Source organism: Lampetra fluviatilis, chromosome 59 (assembly GCF_964198595.1).
Source record: "Lampetra fluviatilis chromosome 59, kcLamFluv1.1, whole genome shotgun sequence".
Classification (NCBI taxonomy): Eukaryota; Metazoa; Chordata; class Hyperoartia; order Petromyzontiformes; family Petromyzontidae; genus Lampetra; species Lampetra fluviatilis.
The window spans coordinates 4,374,688-4,397,552 of record NC_136333.1 but is presented as its reverse complement, the minus strand read 5'-3'; the positions used below and the strand labels follow the sequence as shown (position 1 = coordinate 4,397,552).

General features: G+C 52.4%; 1 protein-coding gene across 8 annotated transcripts; it reads right to left on the bottom strand.

Moving 5' to 3' along the window:
• Positions 1–1,692: 1,692 nt before the first annotated feature.
• LOC144950799 (solute carrier family 25 member 44-like) lies at positions 1,693–21,968 on the bottom strand. 8 transcript variants are annotated; one of them, XM_078880902.1, is made up of 7 exons: positions 21,944–21,968; positions 18,562–18,833; positions 17,647–17,929; positions 16,816–17,016; positions 15,948–16,101; positions 10,819–10,946; positions 1,693–5,029 (listed from the first exon to the last, which is right to left on the bottom strand). In XM_078880902.1, the coding sequence occupies exons 2-7, from the start codon at positions 18,700–18,702 to the stop codon at positions 4,578–4,580; spliced, it is 1,359 nt and encodes a 452-aa protein (XP_078737028.1). In that variant the 5' UTR covers positions 18,703–18,833; positions 21,944–21,968; the 3' UTR covers positions 1,693–4,577. The 8 variants fall into 8 exon arrangements, with proteins under 8 accessions (XP_078737028.1, XP_078737027.1, XP_078737026.1 ...); XM_078880901.1 differs by lacking the exon at positions 21,944–21,968 and adding an exon at positions 21,651–21,905; XM_078880900.1 differs by lacking the exon at positions 21,944–21,968 and adding an exon at positions 21,745–21,905.
• Positions 21,969–22,865: the final 897 nt, after the last annotated feature.

Below are 22,865 nucleotides of genomic sequence, written 5' to 3'. Positions count from 1 at the left end.
GACAGAGACACGCGCGACCCACGCGTGTCTCTGTAGCGTTCCCTCCCTCTGCCTCTCAGCGTCATCCCAGAAATGCCACTCTTCATGAGGCTTCGCACGCTCTTCAACAGTGACCGTTGCCTGCTGTGACAAGTGGATCATCAGAAGCGTCGCAATGTGACGACAAAAAAAAGAACGCGGAACAAGAACCGAAACGTAAAGCACGTCACGTGCAGGCTCCACGATTCCACCGTCAGCTACTCGCCTGGACGAGCATCGCCGAGTCTCAAGACCTCTGTTGGGAGGTTCCTGCCACGTTGAAATGTTTATCCATTTAACGGTTTTTTTCTTTCATGATAAGTGTTTTTTTTTTGCTTTTGTGTGGGAGGTAACCCGAGAGCCCAGAGAAAATCCACCGCTCGTACCACGGGATAACACCGATTAAAGGCAAGCGACGCAAGACTCTGGCTCCACTCCCGAACCCACTTGCTGTGCTGCACACCTCGTGTCACACAATTTTTTTTAAGCCACACAAATTTTGACTTAAAACTTTCGTGACTGCAGGAATTAATATTATTTGGTTCTTTCGGTATTATTATTTTTCTACCTACGTGACTTTACCGAAAGAACCAAAGAATATCTCACACAAATGTTGGTCGCGATCCGCCAACCCTCGCCTCGGAAGCGTTGGGACCACGGGCGTTGGTTGCGTTCCCCTCCGTCGACTTGGCAATCCTCTCGCCTCCGCCACGGGGCCGTCCGGCACGACGTCCCGACGTTCCGGCTCTGCGTGCCGGGCGCTACGTCGGCATCGGGAAGTGAACACAGCGACGGCAAGCGACGAATGCGGTCCCTGAAGGAGCGCGGGACACCGTGCCGAACGGGACCGGTGGCAGACGCGGTCGCGAGAAATCAATTCGACTAAAATTTTGGACCCCCCCAGCGCTGTCCCGGCGACTCCGCCGAATCCGTTGACGGCAACTTTGGGACTCCGCGTCAAAATGCAACGGGCACAGCGGCGCTCGGAGCTGTGAGCTGCGAATTCGAGAGAGGAAAAAATAACCGCTTCACCGATGCATCGCTCCAGCCCTCTTACAGAGCGCAGGTCGGAGTGAACATCCTGCTCAACGGAGCATTGAGGCATCGGTGCTTTCTATAGTCTTCTAAGAGGCAGCGGTTGAAATTCCACGTTCCTATGGCGGCAGCAGGCGAGTGTATAAAAAATGCATGCATGTTGAACTTCTATCGCACCGTAGCCAACCGTGATCAAAGTAGGGCAACCACTGTTGACATCTCCCACAACGTGGTGGTCATCACTTTATCGACCCTGGTGGGATGATGGGCCGAATTAGCTCCGAACCCGGATTTGAACTCGCGACCGTGCGACCGCTCGCTCGAGCAACCACCGCCACCTCGTCCCCCCGGAGTTCTGCACAACAACAGACGGCGGGGGGGAGGGGACGATTAGAGAGCGAGTGGACGTGTTCAACCTTAGCGCAGTCGCTCTAAGCCGTGACCAGGGCTCCGAGTGCGTCAGTCGGTGTCGGATCTCAGCAGCAGCCGAGCCGGGCTGCAGCCGGCTTCGCTTCCCACTCGGGGGGAGAGGCTTCTCCTCTCTTTTGTCCAAAACGATCGTCATCCCCCCCCACCACCGCCCTTCTCTCCTGAAAAGAGGGGACACCCGATACGGACGACGGAGAAATTCCAGAGCCGGTTCTCGTTGTACGAATCAAAGAGGGTTTTTAATTCGCTCCTCTCTCCAGGCCGCAACCACGAGCGTTGGCCGCGCACAGAGCGGCCGCGTTTCCAACAGACCATCAAATCGTCGCACGATGCAGAGAGCGCACACACGCGCGTACACGCGTACACACGAGGCTATGTACATAATTAAAAGCACACGCTGGGCATGCGAGACTTAACGTGTCACACGTGATCGTTTTTTTTTTTAACGTGTGTGTGTCCGACAGCGGCTGGGGCTCAAGAGGTCAGACCGCTCTGAGATCCTGGGTTCGAACGAAACTCACACCGAGAATCGCAGATTTACACGAGGACCCATTGTACAGGGCGCCACGGTGGCGAGATGTTGACTACGTCGCCTGGTATACAGGAGGTCGTGGGTTCGGTCCAGACCCTGGAGCCTGCTGCTGTATATTTGGAGTTTGCACGTTCTCCCCGTGGTCACGCGGATTTTTTTTATCCGGATCCTCCGGTTTTCCCCTCCACATTTAGAAACATGTGTTTGGAGAATTTGGCTGCTATAGATTTTCACGTGAAAAGGCACTTCGTTGAGCTATTACTGAGCTATCATTTGTAGCCAGATCGCTTCTGAAATATGGCTATATGGCTCAGTGGCCATTACCTGCTAAAATAAAACCAGATTCAGTAACAGTCACATCATAGATCGAGTTGTGGTCAAACTGGGTTATCTAGTGAACGAGTTGGTGATCTCAACCCAGTCGCCAATAACTGCACAAAACATGATGTAAAAATTTGGTGCGGCACTTAATTTGGCTAAAACCAAACTCTGAGGCTTAAAATCTCAGTTTGATCGTCATGTGACGGGCGTTACGCTCGTACGGCAGAACGGGTGGGAAAGTGCTGCCCTCTGCGTGCACCACAGCTCACTTGACGGTGATCTCAGAGGTAGCGCTTCGATATCCGCTTCCGTGGACCGTTCTCGAACACGAAGGGGGTCGCGCTGCCCTGCGAAGGATTCCAATGGATTTTCAGGCCTCGCGTAACGACGACGGTGCTGGCATCGATCGCCAAGACATCGGAGAAAATGTGTAAAAAAATAAGTGCAAAAATTGCATCCGATTCCGAGAATTAGGGTTACGGAGAAAAACCCGCGTGCGGATCTGGCAACAATTACGCTTTACATCCCCAACCATTTTTTTTTGTTTGTTAAAAGGTCAAGAGGAAGAGAGAACCATTAAACATTCTTCGTTTCTGCAAAGAGGGGACATCTGACACCAGCAGCCCGAAAACCCGTCGACGTTCTCTGCGCGAGAAATAAAACCTCCGGAGCGTTTCGGCAAAAGGGCCACCAAACGCGACCGCGGAGAGCCGAAGGACGAGAAAGTTTTTTTTTTTTACGACGACGGCGCAGCGGCACGCGACGAATCCAGGGACGTCGCCGGACGGAGACAATCGCCGGCGCTCTCTGGGAGCTGCGTGCAACGTGGGCACTTCGAGCATCACTTTATTTCTACGTTTACAAATTTACGCTCGACGCAACGCGTCCGAGAGGTAGCGGCGTTCGACGCTTTGTTAGCTGCTTGCCTTAAAACAATCAAGCTACATTACTGGGGAAAAAATATATATAATCGCATAGCATTGATTTTTTTTTTGCTCTGTTTTAATCTCCACAAAAGGGGGTTGTGAGTAGAACGTGGCTTTTCGAAAGTGCCGTAGATGTAACCAGGAAGAGGAAGTTGTGATGGAGTGGGATGTGTGTGCAGGGTGGACGATTGAGTAAGAAACTTGTCGGTTGGGGATAGGCGGAGCATGTGATGGGTGGGACGTGTGGTCGAGGAGGAGGCCAGGTCACCAAGACCGGCGTTGGACCGACATCCAGAGGTCAGCGACCGAGGGGAAGAGAGAACCCACACCTCGACGTTCAGGATTTGACTTTAATGATTGCGAGGTGTGTGTGTGTGTATGCTGTGGTGACATCAACAACGACCTCTTAACCTCGCCCTCTATGAACAGGGGGGGGGGGGGGCATAATGGTTATCGAAGGGGGGAGGGGGCAGTTTGTCAATTGGACATATTTGTAACCTTGTCAGCCACGTGTCTCCATTAACCTGGGGCAGACGTCTCGCTGAGCGGTACCACCCGATGTGGCGTAACTCTGGCCGCCGTTCCGACGTCTCCGTGTGGCCAGCAACGGTGGATCCATGCGATGGCCGTGTGAAATGAAAATGCGGTTATCAAGTAATTCACTCGTATTATAGCTGTTGGGCGACGCTGCTGCTGAGGCTGCGTTGGCAGTGGTACACAAGTAACAACTCACGTTCGTCAATAACACTGTGGCCTTAAAATGGAGATGAAGTAATAGGTGGCGTTTCAGGCAATGGACTTTCTTCAGATCACGTAAAATAACGCGGCATTGTTGCCAGGTTCAACATATTCACCCGCCAACTCCCCTCCCTCCCTCCCCCTCCCAGCACCCAATCAGTGCAGCTCGGATTGCCCACGGTAACGGGTAAACGTCGATGGCGAGTGGTGGTCTTTACGTGGCAGGTGTCGCGTAGCCGGGGATAAAATACTTCCCCCTCTAGCACCCGATTAGCGTGGTGGCTCAAGATGCCAGCGCCTCGTGGGGCCCCGGTGAGGTTGCACCGCCCGTGCAATCGCCAAGTTACCGCCGCTGTGTCCGCGGAGCTTAACGGGCCAGTGATATATATAAAAAAATTATCGTCGTTAAATTAGTGTAAGTAAAAAGTAAAAACATAAATAAGTTGGGACGCTGCTGCCACGGCGGTGCAAGGGGTGAGCAGCACACCGAGCGGACCTGCAATTCGGAGGTCGCCGGTTCAATTCCATCTCCCAGCAGCGTAAACAGGAACGGCCGCAGTCACGTCAAGCGGCGGAGGTCAATTCGTGGCGGCCGCTCCCATCAGACCCCCCCCCACCACCGAGACGTCTGGGCGAGCGTGGCTATCGCATGAGCCAAAATAACGGCAGGGCTGCAACTTGACCATTACAACACATTGAGTGGCTCTATGGCTTTGCCTGTTCATCGTCCGTTGTCTCTTCCCGTTGGAGTCGAAACGCAAGGAAGCCTCGTCGCGATACTGGCGGGGGGAGTGGGGTGGGTGGGTCGCGGCGTGACGGGCGGGACGGCGGGTAGGCGTCACAAGCAGCGCGAGTCGATGAGCTCGGCGCGCAGGCTCAGCTTCTTGAGCGTCTCGTAGCCGACGACGATGACCACGGTGGTGGGCACCGAGGAGATGAGGCGCGCCGACAGGCCCTTGGTGAAGCCCCAGGCCCCCTCCTCGGCCAGCAGCTGCCGCACCGTGCCCACGATGGACGACTTGCCCTCCACCTGCACACCCGCCAGGTAGGGGAGACCGTCATCGTCGACGTCGTTATCGCCGCCGACGTCATTGTTGCCGTTTCCGATTCACACACACGCCGAGGAGGAAGAGGAGGAGGGGGCATCGTCGCAGCAAAAATTCACCGCTCGACTACTCCGGACGCAATCTTATGGCTCAATGAGGGCTGCTGCTGTACATCAACGACGTCAGCGGCCACACGAAGGAGGAGGCCACGGTCGTCTTACCCTGTGGGTTTCGCTGCCGGTGATGAGAATCATGATTTGATTTTCGATTGGGTCACCTGGTAACGATCTGGCTCTAATTTAAAGTAGAAATTATATAGTAGGCGACGTTTGAGGCAATAGCCCTACTTCATAACACATTCAATGTGGTACATTTTCTTGAGCATTTTTTTCCCGTCACAAATCATTATTACAATTGTTCTAATTATCGTCATCATAAACATCGTTATTATCAACACTCTCATCACAATCATTATTGTGAGTTTCACCATCCTTATCATCACCACCACCGCCATCACTGCCACCACCATCATTATCGTCGTCGTCATCATAATCATCTTTTTTCAAACATTACAATCTAATGATTACTCTCTCACAGTGCTGCCCCCCCCCTCGCTGCGTGGAACAGAAGTCACTTCAAAGGAATCCCAGCAGTAGCTCTGGGATATCCGTTTCTGCGGGCCGTTCTTTGACACGAAGGGTCTCGCGCCGCTCCGCCAAAGACTTCCCCATTGATTCCTCGGTCTCACAGCAGGAAGTGACAAGCGCGTAACGCGCCGCCGCGCACATCCCGTAGATTCAGAGGCGCGGGAAACCACAGATGGGCGCTCAGAGAAGGCGGCAGACAGAACCGGCGCCGACAACAATTGCCCAAGCTCTGCGGCCCTACGTTGCGATGTTCGGCCAACCTCCATTAACGTGCGAGGAGGAGAGCGCAGAACGTGACACCGACTGGAGAACATACGTTGGGAGGGAGGGGGGGAGGGGGCAAGGGGGGGGGGGAGCGGGGGAAACCTAATCCGGGTGGCTCAGAGGCTGGTCACTCAGAACGGCTCTCTGAGTCATCTCCGCAGAGACGCGGTCACTTTATTTAACCCTCGCCGACGCCGCCGCCGCCCCGCCGCCGTCAATTTTGTCTCCTACCCTCTCTCTCAACGCCGGGCAGATCGCCCACCCGGGTAGAGGGGTCACGTGACCCCAGCGCGCTCCCACGTTGGCCTGCTCCGCCCTCTCCCCTCCAGCTCAAACACACACACGCGCACGCGCAGGCGTGCGGAAACTAAAAAAAAAGTGGACGCTTCTTATTAAAGCCGGGGTGGTTGGGGTTAACCTGTGGCCCCCGTGTGCTGCCGTGCAAAACGTGAGCGATCGGTTGCAAGCAATTTGGCCGCGTGCAACTTGAATCGCGGATACGTGGACGCCGTCGCAACCAGTTGTCCACGGTAGATTCGTAGCGACGCGTTTGCCAACACGCGTTTGGTTGTCGCGATCGCGAGCGCACCGTTCGATTTCTCTGTTGCGCAACTGTCGGCTCGGGCATGGACAAAGCGGTCACAGGCGACGATCGAGCTGCGGGATTTTCACAGCAATCGCGGTCACCATCATCATCGTCGCAATCATCATCGATATCATCGGCATCGTCGGTATCACCGATATCATTGGCATATATCAATCCGCTGCTGGATGAAAGCCATCCCACACGGTGGTCACAACGTGCGGAGGGGGCGGCAGTCTTTACGGGCGTGACTGCCGCTCGCGTTCCCAGCGGCGGTGCCACGGGGTCAGAGGTCGCATCACCTGGCAGTCTCAAGGCGACCAGACAGGAATTTGGAGCAAATAAAAGGGTGTGCACACGTACGTGTGTGTACGTGTGCGTGTGTGATTAGCGGGGGGTTAAACGCCTGTCCCCTTTCCCTTCCTTGCTCCCCACCTCTGTCTCTCTAAGTCGTACTCCGCAGTAGAACCTGGGGCCGCGGACTCTCCCTGGCGTCTCTCTGTAAACCAACTAACATTCCTCGCCTATCTGCCGTGTCAATCAGCGGGCCGTGTTTGTGCAGGTGAGGATGGAGGTCTCTCCGGAGCTGCTGCCTTCCACCTCTCGGTTAAGTTGGGTGGATTTAGAAAAAAAATGTTACAGTTGCCGAGCAGCGTCAAGCAGCCAGCAACAAACAGCACTATAAGTGCCAATAGGTGAGAGAGCTTCGACGCGTGTTTTTTTTTTATTGATCACGGTTATCGTTGTAAAAGCTTGGGGGGGGGGGGGGCGGGGGGAAGAGAAGACGGTGGGGAAATCCACACGGTAGTGGGTGAGAGAGGAAACAGCAGGAAGACAAAATGTGGTGACCTGCAGTGTGCTGGCTGAACAGAGCGTGATGGTGGATGAGATTCGAGAGCCAGCGTCTGGTCTAGACCCAAGTCCTCAATGTGGGTAGAGAAACCAACGAGTGAAGTTCATGGCACTGGCGAAAGAAGAGTGACAGGGAGGCGACTGACCACAGCCGAGTGAGCAGGTAACTCGAGTGAATGAGCGAGGGCTGGATCATCAATCAACCTAGACTGCTGCTTGAACTCTGAATTCTATCAAGCACAGTGGAGTGTTGTTCCACCCCAGACCAGCGCGGTGAAGTATGGTCCAACAAACGGACGGTTGCAATGCCACCTTCCAGGAAGCCATTCTCTGAGAGCTGGCAGTGTGCCGGAAGGTGACGAATAAATAGAATCGGAATTTTTAATCGACCAAACCAATTTCGAATCACACTCAACGGCTGTGGCATTAACTTTTCCACTAGCCAAGGCCGTGTCAGATGCCGGCTCCTCCTCCTCGTTGTCCCTGCTACTCCTATGCCCCCCCCCACCCCTCTTCTCTCCCTCGGCACACGCAAGCGACGGCGGCCACATCGCCCGGCGCCCATAAAACCGGGGGCAATTTTCCGCGCGGCTCTCTCTTTAAGAGCTCACCCAACGGCCGCACAATAGCCCAGGATGTCGGCTTGTTTAACGAGCCCCCAGGACGTGACATTTCCCCTCCTTTATGGCGACCCCGCTGTTTAGCGCGGATTAACGGCCCAGGATGGCCCACGGCGGCACAGCGGGTCCCTGCTTCTATATTCTTTGGTTCTTTCGGTAAAGACGCGTAGATAGAAAAAATTATAATAAAAAATCAAGTGAATAGAAAAAATAATAATAAAAAATCAAGTGAATAAAAAAAGTTAGATTAAATGAAAATAAAAACAAAAACCACGACGTTTCCCTGCTTCTCCTGGCGAGCCACGGGAGACAATATCGCGAAGGGTCGCCCACACGGATTTCCTCTCTCTCCGTTTTCTGGACTGCTATATTGTGCCTCTAATCAAAGAGAGATTCGCTTGATCATTACACAGACTTAATTTCCATAAAAAACTCCATCTATGTGAGGTCTATGGATCTCCATGTGAGTCTATGGGTCTCAATGCCAGTCTATGGGTCTCGATGTGAGTTTATTGGTCTCTATGTGAGTCTATGGGTCTCCATGTTAATCTATGGGTCTCCATGTGAGTTTATGGGTCTCAATGTGAGTCTATGGGTCTCCATGTTAATCTATGGGTTTCCATGTGAGTCTATGGAACTCGATGTGAGTCTATGGGTCTCCATGTGAGTCTATGCGTCTCGATGCGAGTCTATGGGTCTCAATGCGAGTCTATGGGTCTCAACATCAGTCTAAGGGTCTCAATGCGAGTCTATGGGTCTCTATGCGAGTCATTGGTGGAGGCCATGAACGCACTCGATTTGAGAACCTGGTTTAACCAGAACTCATACCCAGGTTCACAACTGGGGCTGCTTCCTTCATCACCGACCATTTCATTAGAATTTTTTCTTTTCATCAATTTTATTTCCAGCTCATTTGCACGGTTTCTTCTTTCCCTGCTCCATTAGCCTAACTGTAGTATTAGCATCTCATTAAAGTACCATTAGCATACCATTTGCATGTAATTTGCGCGCTTTATAAATGATCGCCTCTCATGCACAGGGCTCGATGGGAGCACCGCGGGTGCAAGAATCTAAGTGAATCGCCCGATCCGTGCATCGCGAATTCCAGACTCGCATATAGACCAAAGACACAGAGATTCAGACTCACGTTGACCCCTATAAATTTGCGCAGAGACCCATAGACTTACACAGAGACCCACAGACTCACACAGAAACCCATATACTTACACAGAGACACATGTCATGAATGTTAATCCTAGTAAAGCAATGTTTTGCAAATGCGAATCGCGGTAATCTGAAGAGTGGGTATGAATTTGAAGGGCGGTGTAAAACCGGTTTGTTGTGAATGTGAGTATCGGCGCAATGCTTTATCGGAGGTGTGTTGTGAATCCTGCGCTCCCAGCACATGGAGCGAAACGTCGGACATCGCGCCAAATGACACGCATTGCGGCGGTGCGACCCGAACAGCGTGCGGCGGAAGAGACAAAACCACGGCAACGCCAACACCACGGGCAACAGCCTCATCAGATACGGCACCCCCCCTACCCAACCCTGCCTACCCCCCCCCCCGCAACACAAGCGTGAGCGGTGTTGAGCGATGGAGCGGCTCGCCGGGGAAGCAGATGGTTCGCGTTCGCTTCGGGAAAACTCTCCAAGACACCGCGCGGACGAAATCCACCGTGGCAGCAACTTGGCAGAGCGGGACATTGGGGCGCTCTCTGTTTTGGTTGTGGCTTTCTTTGTTGTTGTAAGAATCGCCGCTAAACGGCCGGCAGGTTCTTAGACAAACAAACGCAGCTCTAGCGGAGAGAGCTGAAACGTCTGGACGGCGAAGCCATGCGTGCGTGCGGATTATGTTAAAACAAATATGGAGTGGGGAGGGGAAGAGAAAAATTGCAAAAATTGTCCCGCACCGCGCTTAAGTTTCTTTTCGTTGTCACACTGCTAAAATATTTAGCGGAGCGTTTAAACATCTCGCAGCCAGCGAGAGAACGGATTTACAAAGGATCCCCCATCCACCCACCCTCCCCACCCGCCCCCACAGTCACGTGACTTCCCAAGCGAAGGAGCCAGGATCGTGTCGCGTGTTGTTTTTGCCGCGTCTCTTCGTTTCAACGGCAGCGTCGCTTTTGAAATTAAAAGAAAATAACCGGAGACCGGTCCAGCCACGAGGCCCGGGGACGGTTGAAGAGCCCAGAGCAGTGGACCAGACGGCGGAGCACGAGGTGAACACAACGAGTGTAGAGAGGGGCAGTGGGACAGCAGCAGCGTGTATTCAGATGTACTCGGGTAACATATGAAAGGGCCGTAAATAAATAAGTGGGTTTGGTATCGGCGCCTTTCTTACAGCGCCAAGGCTGTCGCGGAGGAAGGCGCCGTGGTTACGCTTTGTGAGCTTTGCCGATCCACTTCTGTCTGGAGTTCCACTGCCGCTGAACTGGCCGAAAATTAAGAGACGAATCACATAGAGTGAGTTCCACGCAGATCGGCCGGATAATCCTGAAGTGGGTGGGTGGATGGTATAAGATTCATGAGACGTATTCAGAAAAGAGAAAAGTGGCGCATTTATGAGGGGAGATTTAAGAGGGATAGGAAAGGTGTGCAGAATAGAAACACGAGATCAGGTTGGCGCTAGCAGGGTGGTGCGCGTGGTTAGCATGAGGGTGGGGCGCGATCTCGCTGTGCCAACGCCTCCATCGTCCCTCTGGCACCCGTGGCACTCCGGGTCAGCCCCCCCCATCGTCCCAACCACCCCCACCGCCACCCCCACCGTCCCCATACCCCGTCGTGACCTCCGCCGCCCTGACCTGGATGCGCGTGCGGACGACGTCCATGGGGTTGGTGACGGTGTTGGCGGTGAGGGCGGCAAGGGGTCCAGCCACCGCCTGCAGGGCCAGGCTCGGGCAGCCCTCGGGCGCCACGCTCGCCAGCTGCTCTGTGCGCAACAAACAAACGACAACAACAACGGGGGCGACGTTGGGCCAACTCGCGTGTACGAACAGGAAGACATCATTATGAACTTGTCGTTCTGCATCACAAGCCGGATTGACTTCTAAAAAAACAATTCTCCCCGACGTGCGATTTCCCAGCGACACCTTGGAATTTTACACTGAACATAAACTAGCAACTCGCAACGTGCCTCGGACGTGGTCGTCCGCTTCGCAAAAAAAGGACGGGGAAATCGCTTTTTTTTTTATTATGTTGCAGAAAGGCGGAAGGGAACAATCACGGGAGGGTTTTGAATTTCACCGCGGCCGTGAATGTGACCAGGCTGGCGGATGACGCACATCTCCCGCCGGTGCCGTCTCTGGCTGCGCAGGTGCGGCCTGCACTGCACCGAAGCTGCGTTGATTTTCGCATCCCCGATTGGCTACGTACGGTGCGAAAGCAGTTAAACGTACACACACACATACAGACCTGTCAATGGATTCTTGGCCAAACTTGACAAGACAGAGATTTTATATAGATATAAAAAAGACAAAAACTAAGAGCATTGATCAATTGTACAAAAGGCGAAGTTTCGGGCAACAGTCCTTGTGCACAGCACGCAGAGAGGGCCACCGAGGTAGAGCGCTGCATGAGGAGTGATTTTAAACTTGCTGACCGTGCCTTTGTGGACCTGCCAATCGTCATTGGCAGCAGCAGTTCCGCTGGCACGATGCGATCCCGCTGGGGTTAAACGGACCTCCTTGCCAAAACACCGCGAAACGCACAACACGCCTCTCGCATTATAAAGCGCGCGCGGAGGTAAGCTGCTGCTGCGGGGGCGGCGGAGGGAAAACCGAGAGGAGAATGTGGACGCGGTTGGGTGGGGGGGGGGATTGAAGGAATCCGGGGAAAATTGGGCCACGTGATCACTTGGGGCAAGCGCCGCGCTGGCCAGCGGAACATCGGCCACGCGTCGCGGGGACGACTTTAATTCAATAAAGGCAAAGGATTGAGAAACATGCGTTCGGCCTTCCAATACATGTTCGTGCTCGTGCTCGTTGCGGTACGGGTAAAAGTTAGTCAGTTTTCTTTCCTTGAAGAGGGCTCCACAGTTTATATGGAGTGCTCTTGCCAAAAGCATCTGGTAACCTGGGAGCCTTTGTTGAAAAACCGGAAGGTTGCAGGCAACCGGTGCAGAGTTTGCGTGCTTAAACAAATTATGCTCATATATTTTTTCTGCCATAGTAAAAAAGCAGAAAAATACTTGCCATTCATTTACATGGTCAAGAATAAACGATTTTTATTTTACCAAGTAAGGCCCCACTGAGCTATATGGCTCTTTTTCAGAAGCGACCTGGCCACAAATGATAGCTCAACGAAGTGGATTATCATGCGGACATTTATAGCAGCCAAATATTCAAAATACATGTTTCTAAATGTGGAGTGAAAAACCGGAGGGCCCGGAGAAAAATCCACACAACCACGGGGAGAGAGACACGCAAACTCCAAATATACAGGCGTCAGGGTTGGGATCGAACCAACCCTGAGCGGGGGGTGAGCGAGGCGTCTCGTGTTGAGTCTACGTGGGGCAAACCGGGGCAGGCCAAGCGCTGTGCGTCTGTCATCTCAACATGTGGTTCTCATGCAGCCTCCCCCCCCCCCCCCCATCTTTAATGAGGCAGCGGGCGGTGGGAGGGAAGGGAGGGAGGAAAGTAGAAACAGCGAGAGCATGAGAATGAAAGAGAGTGACTGAATAAGAGATTGAGTGAGCGAATTCACGAGAGAGTGAGTGAATGAGAAAGACAGAGAGGGTGAGCGAGAGGGTGAGCGAGAGGGTGAACGAGAGGAGTAGAGCGAAAGCGAGCGAGGGAGAGATCAAGATAGAGAGAGCGAATGAACGGGCGGGCGAATTGGAGTGAGAAAGTAAGAGCGTGAGAGAGTGGAAGCATGTAAGAGATCGAGATAGAGAGAGAGGGAACAGGGCGAGGGAGAAAGCAAGAGAGAGAGTACGCGAGACGGCCAAACCCTCCGCCTGAACTTTCCCCCTGAGCGCCGAGAGATATCGCGTTGCCGGTTAAAAAATAAATAAATCTACTCAGGCACTCAAAGTGCATTCTTACGCCGAGCCTGAGTGAGCCGTAAAAACGTAGAGCGCGCTTCTGCGGTTGGGGCAGCAGCGGCCGGAATAACGAGATGGCTTAAAAATAATTATTTAGGCCTTTGCCATGAACGAGAGTTCACGTACGAGCTGTGGCCGCCTGCGACAATCCACCGCTGGATGAGGGCGCAGTTCAAATGGATGTCAGCGTCAACTCAAAGCGAGGTTTACGACGGGGATCTCGACGTGTTCCTGAAAAAGGGCCGCTCGGCCAAAACGTCCCCGCAGTGAAAGTGGGGAAACCCTCCCGCCGTTGTTTGTTTGTTCCTGCTTAATGAACCCCGCATGATTGGACGGCAGAATAAACGCCCTTAGTGTGGGGGTTAAATACTTAAATGTGATAAACTTGCGTGGGAAATATGGGCAGCCTCAGGGTAGTGCGATGGTCTCAACTCGCTCCGTTGTCTTAACTCTGTCTACTATGAGCAGACTATCGCGACAAGGGACCTGGCTCTGTTCACCACTCAAACACTACCCACGGATACACTCGCCATCCCCGTTCTTACATTTACACTGACGACACAATTTGTTACGATTTAACGTTTTTGTTTGCGTCTTTCTCCGCGCGGTTCCGCCTTTGGAGTTTACTGTGCGTTTGAATGTGCAATAATAAAATATCGTTTTGGAAAAAGCCAAAAGAAAATGCCCTTTCCGAGGGCGACAGAGGGCGAGAGAGGCAGGCTGCGATTAAACCATTACTGGCCTTCAGAGCGCTAATGTTGGCGCCCATTAAAGGGCCTCTCTCCACGTGAGCGGCTATTGATGTCAATTAGTTGCCCCTTTGTTGTGCAAACCACAAACAGTGACGGGGGTGGTGGGCGAGCGGGGGTGTCGGTCAATAATTTATTTTCATCTTTTACCCAATTTGATCCCAAACACGTCGGCCTTTCGCGAGCAATATTGCGATTCGGAATAGATTTTTTTTTGGTCAGGTTCGCTTAAGTAAAACATTGTCTCGTACACCCTCCTCCACTTGACACAGCCAGTTAATAAAGTGTTTAACTTGATGAGCAAACGTGACCGGTTTATCACTGCTTCAGCCAAAGCCAACCTCGATGATAAATGACCCAAAAATGTATCATGATCGTGCGATGCAGCAATCCGAGCTCTCACAGAGCAGCTTAACGCCTCCCGGAGAACGGTCCGCAGAAGGAGATATTGCAGAGCTTCCTCTGACGTCCCTTCCAAGTGACCTCTCCTTTTTACACTCGGTCAGCAAGAAGCAGCACTTTCTCCCTCTGCCCTGCGACAAAGAGCGACGCTCGTCACGCGGCGGTCAAACCGACGTTTCACTTCCCAGGGATGGAATGTTCGTCAAATTTAAATGTGAAACCAAATTTAAATCGACATCCGTTTTTTTTTGTTGGTGCAGTCATTGGTTACCAGGTCGAGTGGAATCCCGTCGATACATTTGTAACGAGCTGACCTATCGGTCATCACGCAAAACAAATAAGAAATAAAATACCCATTAGGTTTCAGTACCCTACGGGACTCTCTGGATCAATGCTTTCCAGCAGCATTTGCATCAAACCGTGAACTCGCATCGCATCTGCTGATGAGGCTCAGAGAGGTTAAAACAGGCTGAGGAATTTCACGGCTGCTAAATACGCCGGCACGGGAATCAGAAATGAGACCGCAGAGCCGTCGTCGCCGAGATCCTCCGTTCGAACCCAGCTTTCAGCCGCTGCCTGTGATTTAGACCGGGATCTCAAGCGCGGTTGGTTGACTTGATGTGCCCAGCTTGGTACAGGTGTCCCTTGCTCTACGTGGGTTCGGTTTGTGCGACTTCGCACTGTAGATGCGGATAACCTCTTTCGACCCAACATTTGCTCGACTACGCGGTTTTAATTCACTCTACATGCGGCTATGCGGTCGTACGTGGCACAACAGTGTGTCTTGTATGCGCTACTCGGCAGGAAGTTGTCTCAGACAGAGATACATATAGAGTACATACACAGAGAGATACACACACACAGATACAACATTGTGTACTGTGTGTACTCGCCAAGCTGTCTCCTCATGCGGTTTTGCTTTGTGTGCGTGTGCCCTTTATTCGGAGAGCATCTGCTACTACTACTGCACAGAGCGAGGGAAACTTGTACTCCGTAGCCAATGTCTGCTATAAAAAAAAACACCACCCACCACGTTACATTTAGTTCGGCGCTTAGCACGGCTAAATTCTCTGAGAATTAAACACATTGGGTTGACTGCCGTGCACCGAATGTTACTATTGGCCGCATCATGGGTGGGGGAGTGATGTCTTTTCAGCGGCGTGGAGCAGAGGTCGCTTGATGAAGGGATCTCTGTGATATACACTTTTGTGGACCGTTCCCCACGTCTGTGCTTTTGCAACACCGATAGCACAGTCGTGAAAATGTTAGAGAGCGATCATTTAAAAAAAAGACATGTATTCTTAGTGCCACACTGAATTGATTTACTTGCCGGGAGCAATGAATCAACTCTAAATCCAAACCAGCTCAAGCCTCCTGTAATCCACGTGACTTGTGTGTGGCCACCCCCACTCTAAAACCCTCCCCCTCTCTGCCTACTGCCCACTGTGAAAACAGACTCCACTCTGTGCAGTAGCATCGAGTCCCTGATGCAGCCTTTCCCTCCCCCCCCCCTCTCCTGCAGTCTCTGCTCCCGTTCCTCCGCTCCTCCATCCCTTTCGTCTCTTTCCCACCCCTTCTCTTTCCTTTCCACGTACATTAATTCACCGACCGTACTCACCTTCCCGTGGTGTGCCGCCACGGTTACAAAGTTGCTAGTTCTCCTCCGCTGTTGAGTCGGATGAACACAAATTATTTTACTATAAACCGTGCAAAGAGCAAATTGATGCAAGCCTGCCACCTCCTGCAGAGCGATGGTACTGGAAGTGCAGCGCTCCAGACAATGCGAGTAGATCCACGCCCCTGACTACACCCTATCTCCTGCGACCTAGGGAGCTCCTCTGGGTGGAGCGTGGTGAGTACTTGGATCGGTGACCACTTGTGCTTGCCAGGTGCTGTAGGCACGCGTGACAAATTCCACGCAATCACAGACATCTCGTTAACCTGCGTCCCTCCCGACGTAATCGGGATGGAGGTTGATGACATAAAATTGTAAAGTAAAGTAATTTGGCTTGGGCAGGACGCTTCATTGGCAAGGACGGATGACGCACCATCTAATCCTATATAGATAGATCTATATAGTGTCTTAATCCAAGGCGCTTTACAACAATTATAACATTGCACATGAGATGATAGTGGTTGAAATAAAGAGTGGGGATATTAAAAGCAGTGGTGTAGTTATGGTGAGAGGATAAAAGCTAGGAGTGATTAAGCAAGGGTTGGGGTAGTGATAGGGATAGTGATCAGGGTAGTGATAGGGGAAGTGATCGGAGCAGTGATAGGAGTTGGGGGAGGTCTGGTCGTAGCTGGGGGGCGGGAGCAGGGAGTAGTGGAAGCAGGATGGGCTAGAGGAGAAGAGATGGGGGATGTTTTTAAGGAATGGAAAATTCTGGAATGCCAGCCTAGGAATGGAGACGGAGTGATGAAAACAGCTCGTGCGCCGGTGCTGGATTGATTACTAGAAATCACAGGATTGTAAGATGTGGCAACAACGACGGTGGTGGCTTTGGGAGGGCTTTCATTTAGCAGTGGATCGATCATGGCTGATGATGACGATGGTGGGGAAGCAAAAGCCTGGCAGTGGTGGTGGTGGGGGCGCGGTGTCTCACCAGTGTAGGCGTGGTAGAAGGGCCACCACACGGCGCTATTGGGGATGTAGGTGAGAAGCGAGGCGGTGTAGCCACGGTAGAAGCCCGCCGGCCCGTCCGCCCGCAGGATCTGCGCCGCCACGATGCGCCAGCGGCCCAGCGGCAGGGCCGAGCCTTCCGTGGCGCACAAGTGGAACCGGCCCATCGCGCCGCTGTCCTTCCCTGCACCGTTTAATCGACACGTCAACAACCGCTCGAGTCTGCTGTCGCGTGTGATGACAGCGGCAATGTGGTTCAGGAGCTCGATGCCAATGTCAAGGTCTGCTGCGGCTGCTGGCTACGACGAGAAGGCTTCAGCAGAGAGAGTTCGCGTCGTGTCGCTGTTCCTCCTCCGTTGAAGAAGCGCAGACTGCAGCGGTTTACTGTACGGTCCACAGTTTGGGTTGCATGGCCACAATTGCTCTACTGTGGCTGGTTCTCCTCCTGTTTTATAGAATGTGATTGTGTGAGAGTGCGTGCAAGTGTGTGTGCGAGTGAGAGTGGAGTTTGTACGTTTTCCTCCTGTTCTGCATGGGTTTCCCCCGGGTTCTCCGCTTTCCTCCCCATAGCTGAAACAACACCCGCACAATGTAGCCGGTATTGGCCAACAACATCCCAATGCTGGAAAAACTACCGGTAAATTACTCGGCGGCAACATCGCCATTTCGACTGCGAACTTTTTGAACAAAAATGCCTCTCGAGACTCTAATACAAACGTATATACAAACGTCACAGTCATCATCAGACAACAGCATTAACTGCCACAGGCACCGCAGGGGAGCAGGGCGGGGGCAGGAGTAGGGGGGCACGCACCCTGTATCATGAGGTGCTGCGAGATGATGTCGATGGGGACGGTGATGCTCTGCGCGACTAGCGACGCGCAGCCGCCGGCCACCAGCGACTTGAGCGCGTTGCTGTCGCTGAAGCGCGAGACGTACAGGCGCGCGAGCTCGTAAGTCGTCACGTAGGCCTGGCCCGAGACGATGGTGAGGGCGTTGACCAGGAAGCCGCGGTAGAGGCCCCGGGCGCCCTCGGCGCGTGCGATCTTTGCGAACGCGTCCGCCGTGCCCTTGTACACGCTCTTGCCCTTCTGCACCTGAACAACACAGACATCCAAAGACTTTTATGGATACCCACCGACTTATAAAATAGTCACATAGCGATCGACAAATCCGTACAAGAGACCCACCCACGGACTCACACCGAAACCCACAGACTGACACCGAGACCCACAGACTCACACCGAGACCCACAGACTCACACAGCGTCTCGTAGACTCGTATAGAGACACACAGATGAACACAGACATCCAAAGACTTGCATGGACTTACAAAAACTGACATAGATAGCCACAGACCTATAAAAGAGACCCACAGGTTCCCATAGGGACTGATAAGACTCTCGTTAAACAAATATGGCCACTGTTTCTGTCCAGAATATTCCAATGCAGTTCTATGCAGGCGCTATACAACTCCACAACGTGCGGTATAAATGTCAAAATGCACTGCGTAAGGTTTTTGCGGTTGTGCTCTGGGGTGGATCCGCTCTGCAGAAGCTTCCGGCACGCTGGACAAAACGTCGGGACCGACGTCGTTCCCACCAAACACGCGGCCACATCCGTCGCAATCGACGTTGCACGACTGCTTTGCGTTAATAATAATAAGTGCGATCGCATCGCGCTACATCGCACACCCGGGGGGGGGGGAGGGGTAGGAGGAGGGGCGTCACCTGCAGGCGCGTGCGGATAAGCGACGCGGGGTAGACGGCGGCGCGGATCGCGAGGGTCATCACGATTCCCAAGGTGAAGAACTTGCGCTTGTCCAGGTCCTCCCACTCGATGATGCGAACGCTTCGGCCGTCAGCGTTCATGTTGCTGCCCTTGGCAATGTGGGGGGGCAATGTCTGCCACCCTCCCCCCCCCCGCCGCTCCTCGACCTCAAACCCTTGACCTCTCACCGCTGTCCGTCATCGCCGCCCTCCGTCATCATCATCACCAAGTGCTGAGTGAGAAAGGTTACAAGCAGGAAATACTGAGACGCTTGATGAGAAGGAAGGGGGCGTAGCGAGCAGTGGCGTGGCTCGGCGGTAGAGCGTTCGCTGCTGTTTGCAGAAGTTCGAGGCTCGTAACGGGAGGCCACCCTAGTTAATACTGCAGGTGTATTCACCATAAATTACTACGCGCCGTCTGCTTCGCGGCACGGCGTTAACGATGGAGTGACGTTCGAAAAGCGTAGGGCATCGTGGGCTGAAGTCACGGTCCAAGTTCTAAACATCACTCACAATATCATGGGACCTTTTTTTTTGCCCAGTATCAAAAGGGTTCTATTTGGCGCTTGAACATCTTAACACCTGTTTAATTTCCAGACAGGGTAAAACCCATTCTTCATCGCGACTTACGTAGCAACATCGCCCCCTCCTGGCAAAAATAAACACTTCTTAAAACTGACTTGGTCAAACATCCAAACGCAGGATGCTCCTTAACACGAGGCTTGAGGACTCAGTCAGGCTTTTACTGGTTTGTATTGGTCTGGTTTTCAAATTGCTATGAACAAAAAAACTCATGTTTGTCAATAACACTGCCTTAAAAGAGAAATACAGGAAGCGTATACAATAGGTGACGTTTTGGGATATGGCCCTTCTTAAAAGCACAAATCGCTTGTGCGCCACAAATCAAAGCCGCATCGTCACCGAATAATGTTTAATATCACTACTGTACCGAAACGTTGATGAAATATTCTGCACCTTCTCCAATAAATGAGACGTCAGTCCGGAACAAGACTTTCTGTAAGTCATGCATGCGAGGTGTGTAAAGAATTCGAGGGCGTATGCGTGTAATTGTTCAACTCTTGTTACGTTCAACAAAAATTACAGCATATTGACGTGTGGCAATAGCAGAGTTCCAGCCGAGTAAAAACGAAAATGCTCACTCGCGCGCAGAACAATAACAGCCGCACCAAGTCCTATTTGTTTCGAGAACGGCCTCATCCACATTCCTCTTTTCTCACGGCAGAGAAGGGCATTCTATTGACCGACCGCCCTCATGATTCAGTGATAAAACCCCACAAAGAGGCTCCTCCCAAAGCGTCATTATATCCTAAACACAATCATTATTCGGCGATTCTGCTTTGGCAACGGTGCGCACGCACGCACTGTGATATTAAAGTAATACTCGATCGTCAAATGATCACATTCGTCAATTACAGTCTTAAAAAAAAAATTGTAGACGTTTCGGGGAACGGCCCTCATGACACGCGCAGGCGTGAGGGTGGCCTTCATCCAGCAGTGGATTGACAAAAGCAAACCTGTCAACCCCTTATTACAGACCAATTCCGACCTTATTGGTCACCCCGTGCCCTTACAAATCTCAACGTTCATCCTACAAAGTCCCATCACAAGGGAGCACAAACAAATAAACACTCACCACCACTACACTCACCACCACGACACTCACCATTACAACCTATCATCCCCTTATCAGTGCCCTACCTTATTAGAGACCAATTCCGACCTTATTGGTCACCCGGTGCCCTTAAAATCTCAACGTTCATCCTACAAAGTCGCACCACAAGGGAGAAACACAAAGTCATTGTTTAAATGCCCTTATTGAAACGGCTGTACGCCTGACGACTCAATTTCCCTGTACAATACGGGATAAATCGTATGGGTTGACAGGTATGCAAAAGTAAAGTTGACTGGAGGAACCGTTTTACTGGTAGGAACCTCCTGGTTCCATCAGCCCACAGAGGATTATTGTGTCCGTCCGTCATGAATCCAATAATGGGAGACGTGGGGTTGGGTGGGGAGGGAGGGGCTGGGTGGGGAGGGTGGGGCTGGGTGGGGGGTGGGAGGGGTGGGGAGGGTGGGGCTGGGTGGGGAGGGTGGGGCTGGGTGGGGGGTGGGAGGGGTGGGGCTGGCTGGGGAGGGGCTGGTCACCCCGTGGTGCCCTTATAAAACTCAACGTTTATTCTAGATTTGAAGCTTACGTGACTGCAAGGATTCATATTCTTAGGTTTTTTTCGGTAAAGTCACGTTGCCTCCGAAACGTCGTGATTTTTATTTTCTTTTTTTATTAATTTTGATGTTTTACCTACGTGACTTTACCGAAAAAACCTAAGAATACTCAACGTTTAACCTACTCACGCCGGCTTGTGCCCGCCCTCACAGTCGGCCATATTTACGGAATATCGGTCAATGACCCTGGCCATTGACCGAGCAACCCAACGTTGCTACCAGCTCCCTTCGCAGGAATGTGTTAAACGTGACAATCTTTAAACAACTTGGTAATACCCCAAAAACCGTTCGACTGCTTCGAGTTACATATCCCTACACAACGTTGTAGTGAATACCCATTCATCTGACACAAGAGAGGGTCCCAGCCTACACACACATCGGGGTAATTCCAGTCCAGTTGAACGAGGCATTGCCTCGTGAAACCGACCCAAAGTTTTAAATTGCATTTCATCAACGCTGAAACCTATGCACTGCGAAAAAATGTCGGCTGATGGATGGGAACGTGTAAAAAAATAAGTGCGTTTCAACTTTCATGCGGAGAGACGGACTTTGTCGATGGAGTCGTTGTTTATTTTATATTACTGTACATAATTTAGATCGCGGTCCACTTAGAGTTGTGGTTTCACGTGTGGAGTGAAACCACCACCACCGCTGTCCCCACGGTACGAGAGAGAAGTTAAACCCCCCACGGTACGAGAGAGGAGTCAGCCCCCCACAGTACGAGAGTAGAAAGCCACCCACGGTACGAGAGACCAACACCGCACGGACCAGCGTGGTGAAGTATGGCTAAATAAACCCGCAATTACCGAGCGTGGAGGGGGAAGCCTTCATCCAGCAGTGGATTAACAAACTAGACGAAAACTTTCTTTATTGTTGCTGTTGTAGTTTTAACAACATTACCTTGAAACGAGGGGGCGGGGGCTGGGGGCTCGTAGCGTCAGTTAAAATGTCACCGCGGCGACGACAGCCCCCGTGGTTAGAGAAAGACTCCCAATAGCACCACCATCGCCACCACCACCACCCACCATCATCTTCACCACCATCACCACCACAACAACATCCCCCCCCCCCCGTTCGCCCCCCCCTCGCTCGCCACCACCTATCGAAGCCTCTTCCGGTCGCCATCTTGGTCAGGGTAGAGCGCCGCCCGCGTGCATTGCGGAAGCCGTCAAACTATTTGGGACACTTTTAGTTCCCGTCGTAGCCCCGTGATAAGACTGCTGTTAGCGAGTAGCAGGCCGGCACGGTGGCACGCCCGGCCGCCTTTGTCTCCCCCCCCAGTGGTGGTGTTTTACGCACCGCACCCAGGTACTCATTTCAGACTGAGTCGACCTATGGGAGGTCCAGAACCGGTTCAGATAGTAGTGGTCGTGAGCCGGAATCGAACATGGGCCGCGTGAGTTCGTAGCTCATCGGATTCCCGCAGTACGCGTGAATATTCGGATCGATCCCTGGAGCGCCAGTGCGCTAACCGCTGCACCACCGCTCCCACGGACGACGCCCACGCACTTCAGGGGGGGGTGATCCCCTACGCAAGATGGCGCCGTAATTTTAGGCGTCGGCGTGACGTCACACATGCGCGGAGGGGGGCGGGGTGCGCCGAGACGACGTCTCGCGGAACCAATCAAAATCGCGCATAGGCGGAGACGCCCTGAGGTGGGCGCTCTCAGCCAATCGCAAGCGCCGCTACGGAAGTTTATGGGTATTATTTAAGTCACGTTGGTAGGTTCAAAAAATAATAAAATAATAAACCACGACGTTTCGATCGCAACACAATCGACCGTCATCAGGCGTCGTAGTTTTTTGCTTATTTTATTAGTTTTTGAACCTATCTATGTGACTTTGCCTATTTAAAAATGGTCACCAAAAATGTATTTAATACATGGAATAAACACGTGCAGCACCCCACTCTTAATATCTACCGTCTCTCTGACCTCTCCATGTATGTGCTATGAAGAAGGGCCATTACTCGAAACGTCACATCATATTTCTCCTATGGAGGCCACACGCACATAGCGTTA

Coding starts and splice junctions, on each gene's coding strand:
- LOC144950799 (XM_078880902.1), bottom strand. CDS start 18,702: ATGAACGCTGACGGCCGAAGCGTTCGCATCATCGAGTGGGAGGACCTG. Junction 17,930..18,561: donor TTATCCGCACGCGCCTGCAG/GTGACGCCCCTC, acceptor TGTGTTGTTCAG/GTGCAGAAGGGCAAGAGCGT. Junction 5,030..10,818: donor TCGTCCGCACGCGCATCCAG/GTCAGGGCGGCG, acceptor GCGGGTGTGCAG/GTGGAGGGCAAGTCGTCCAT.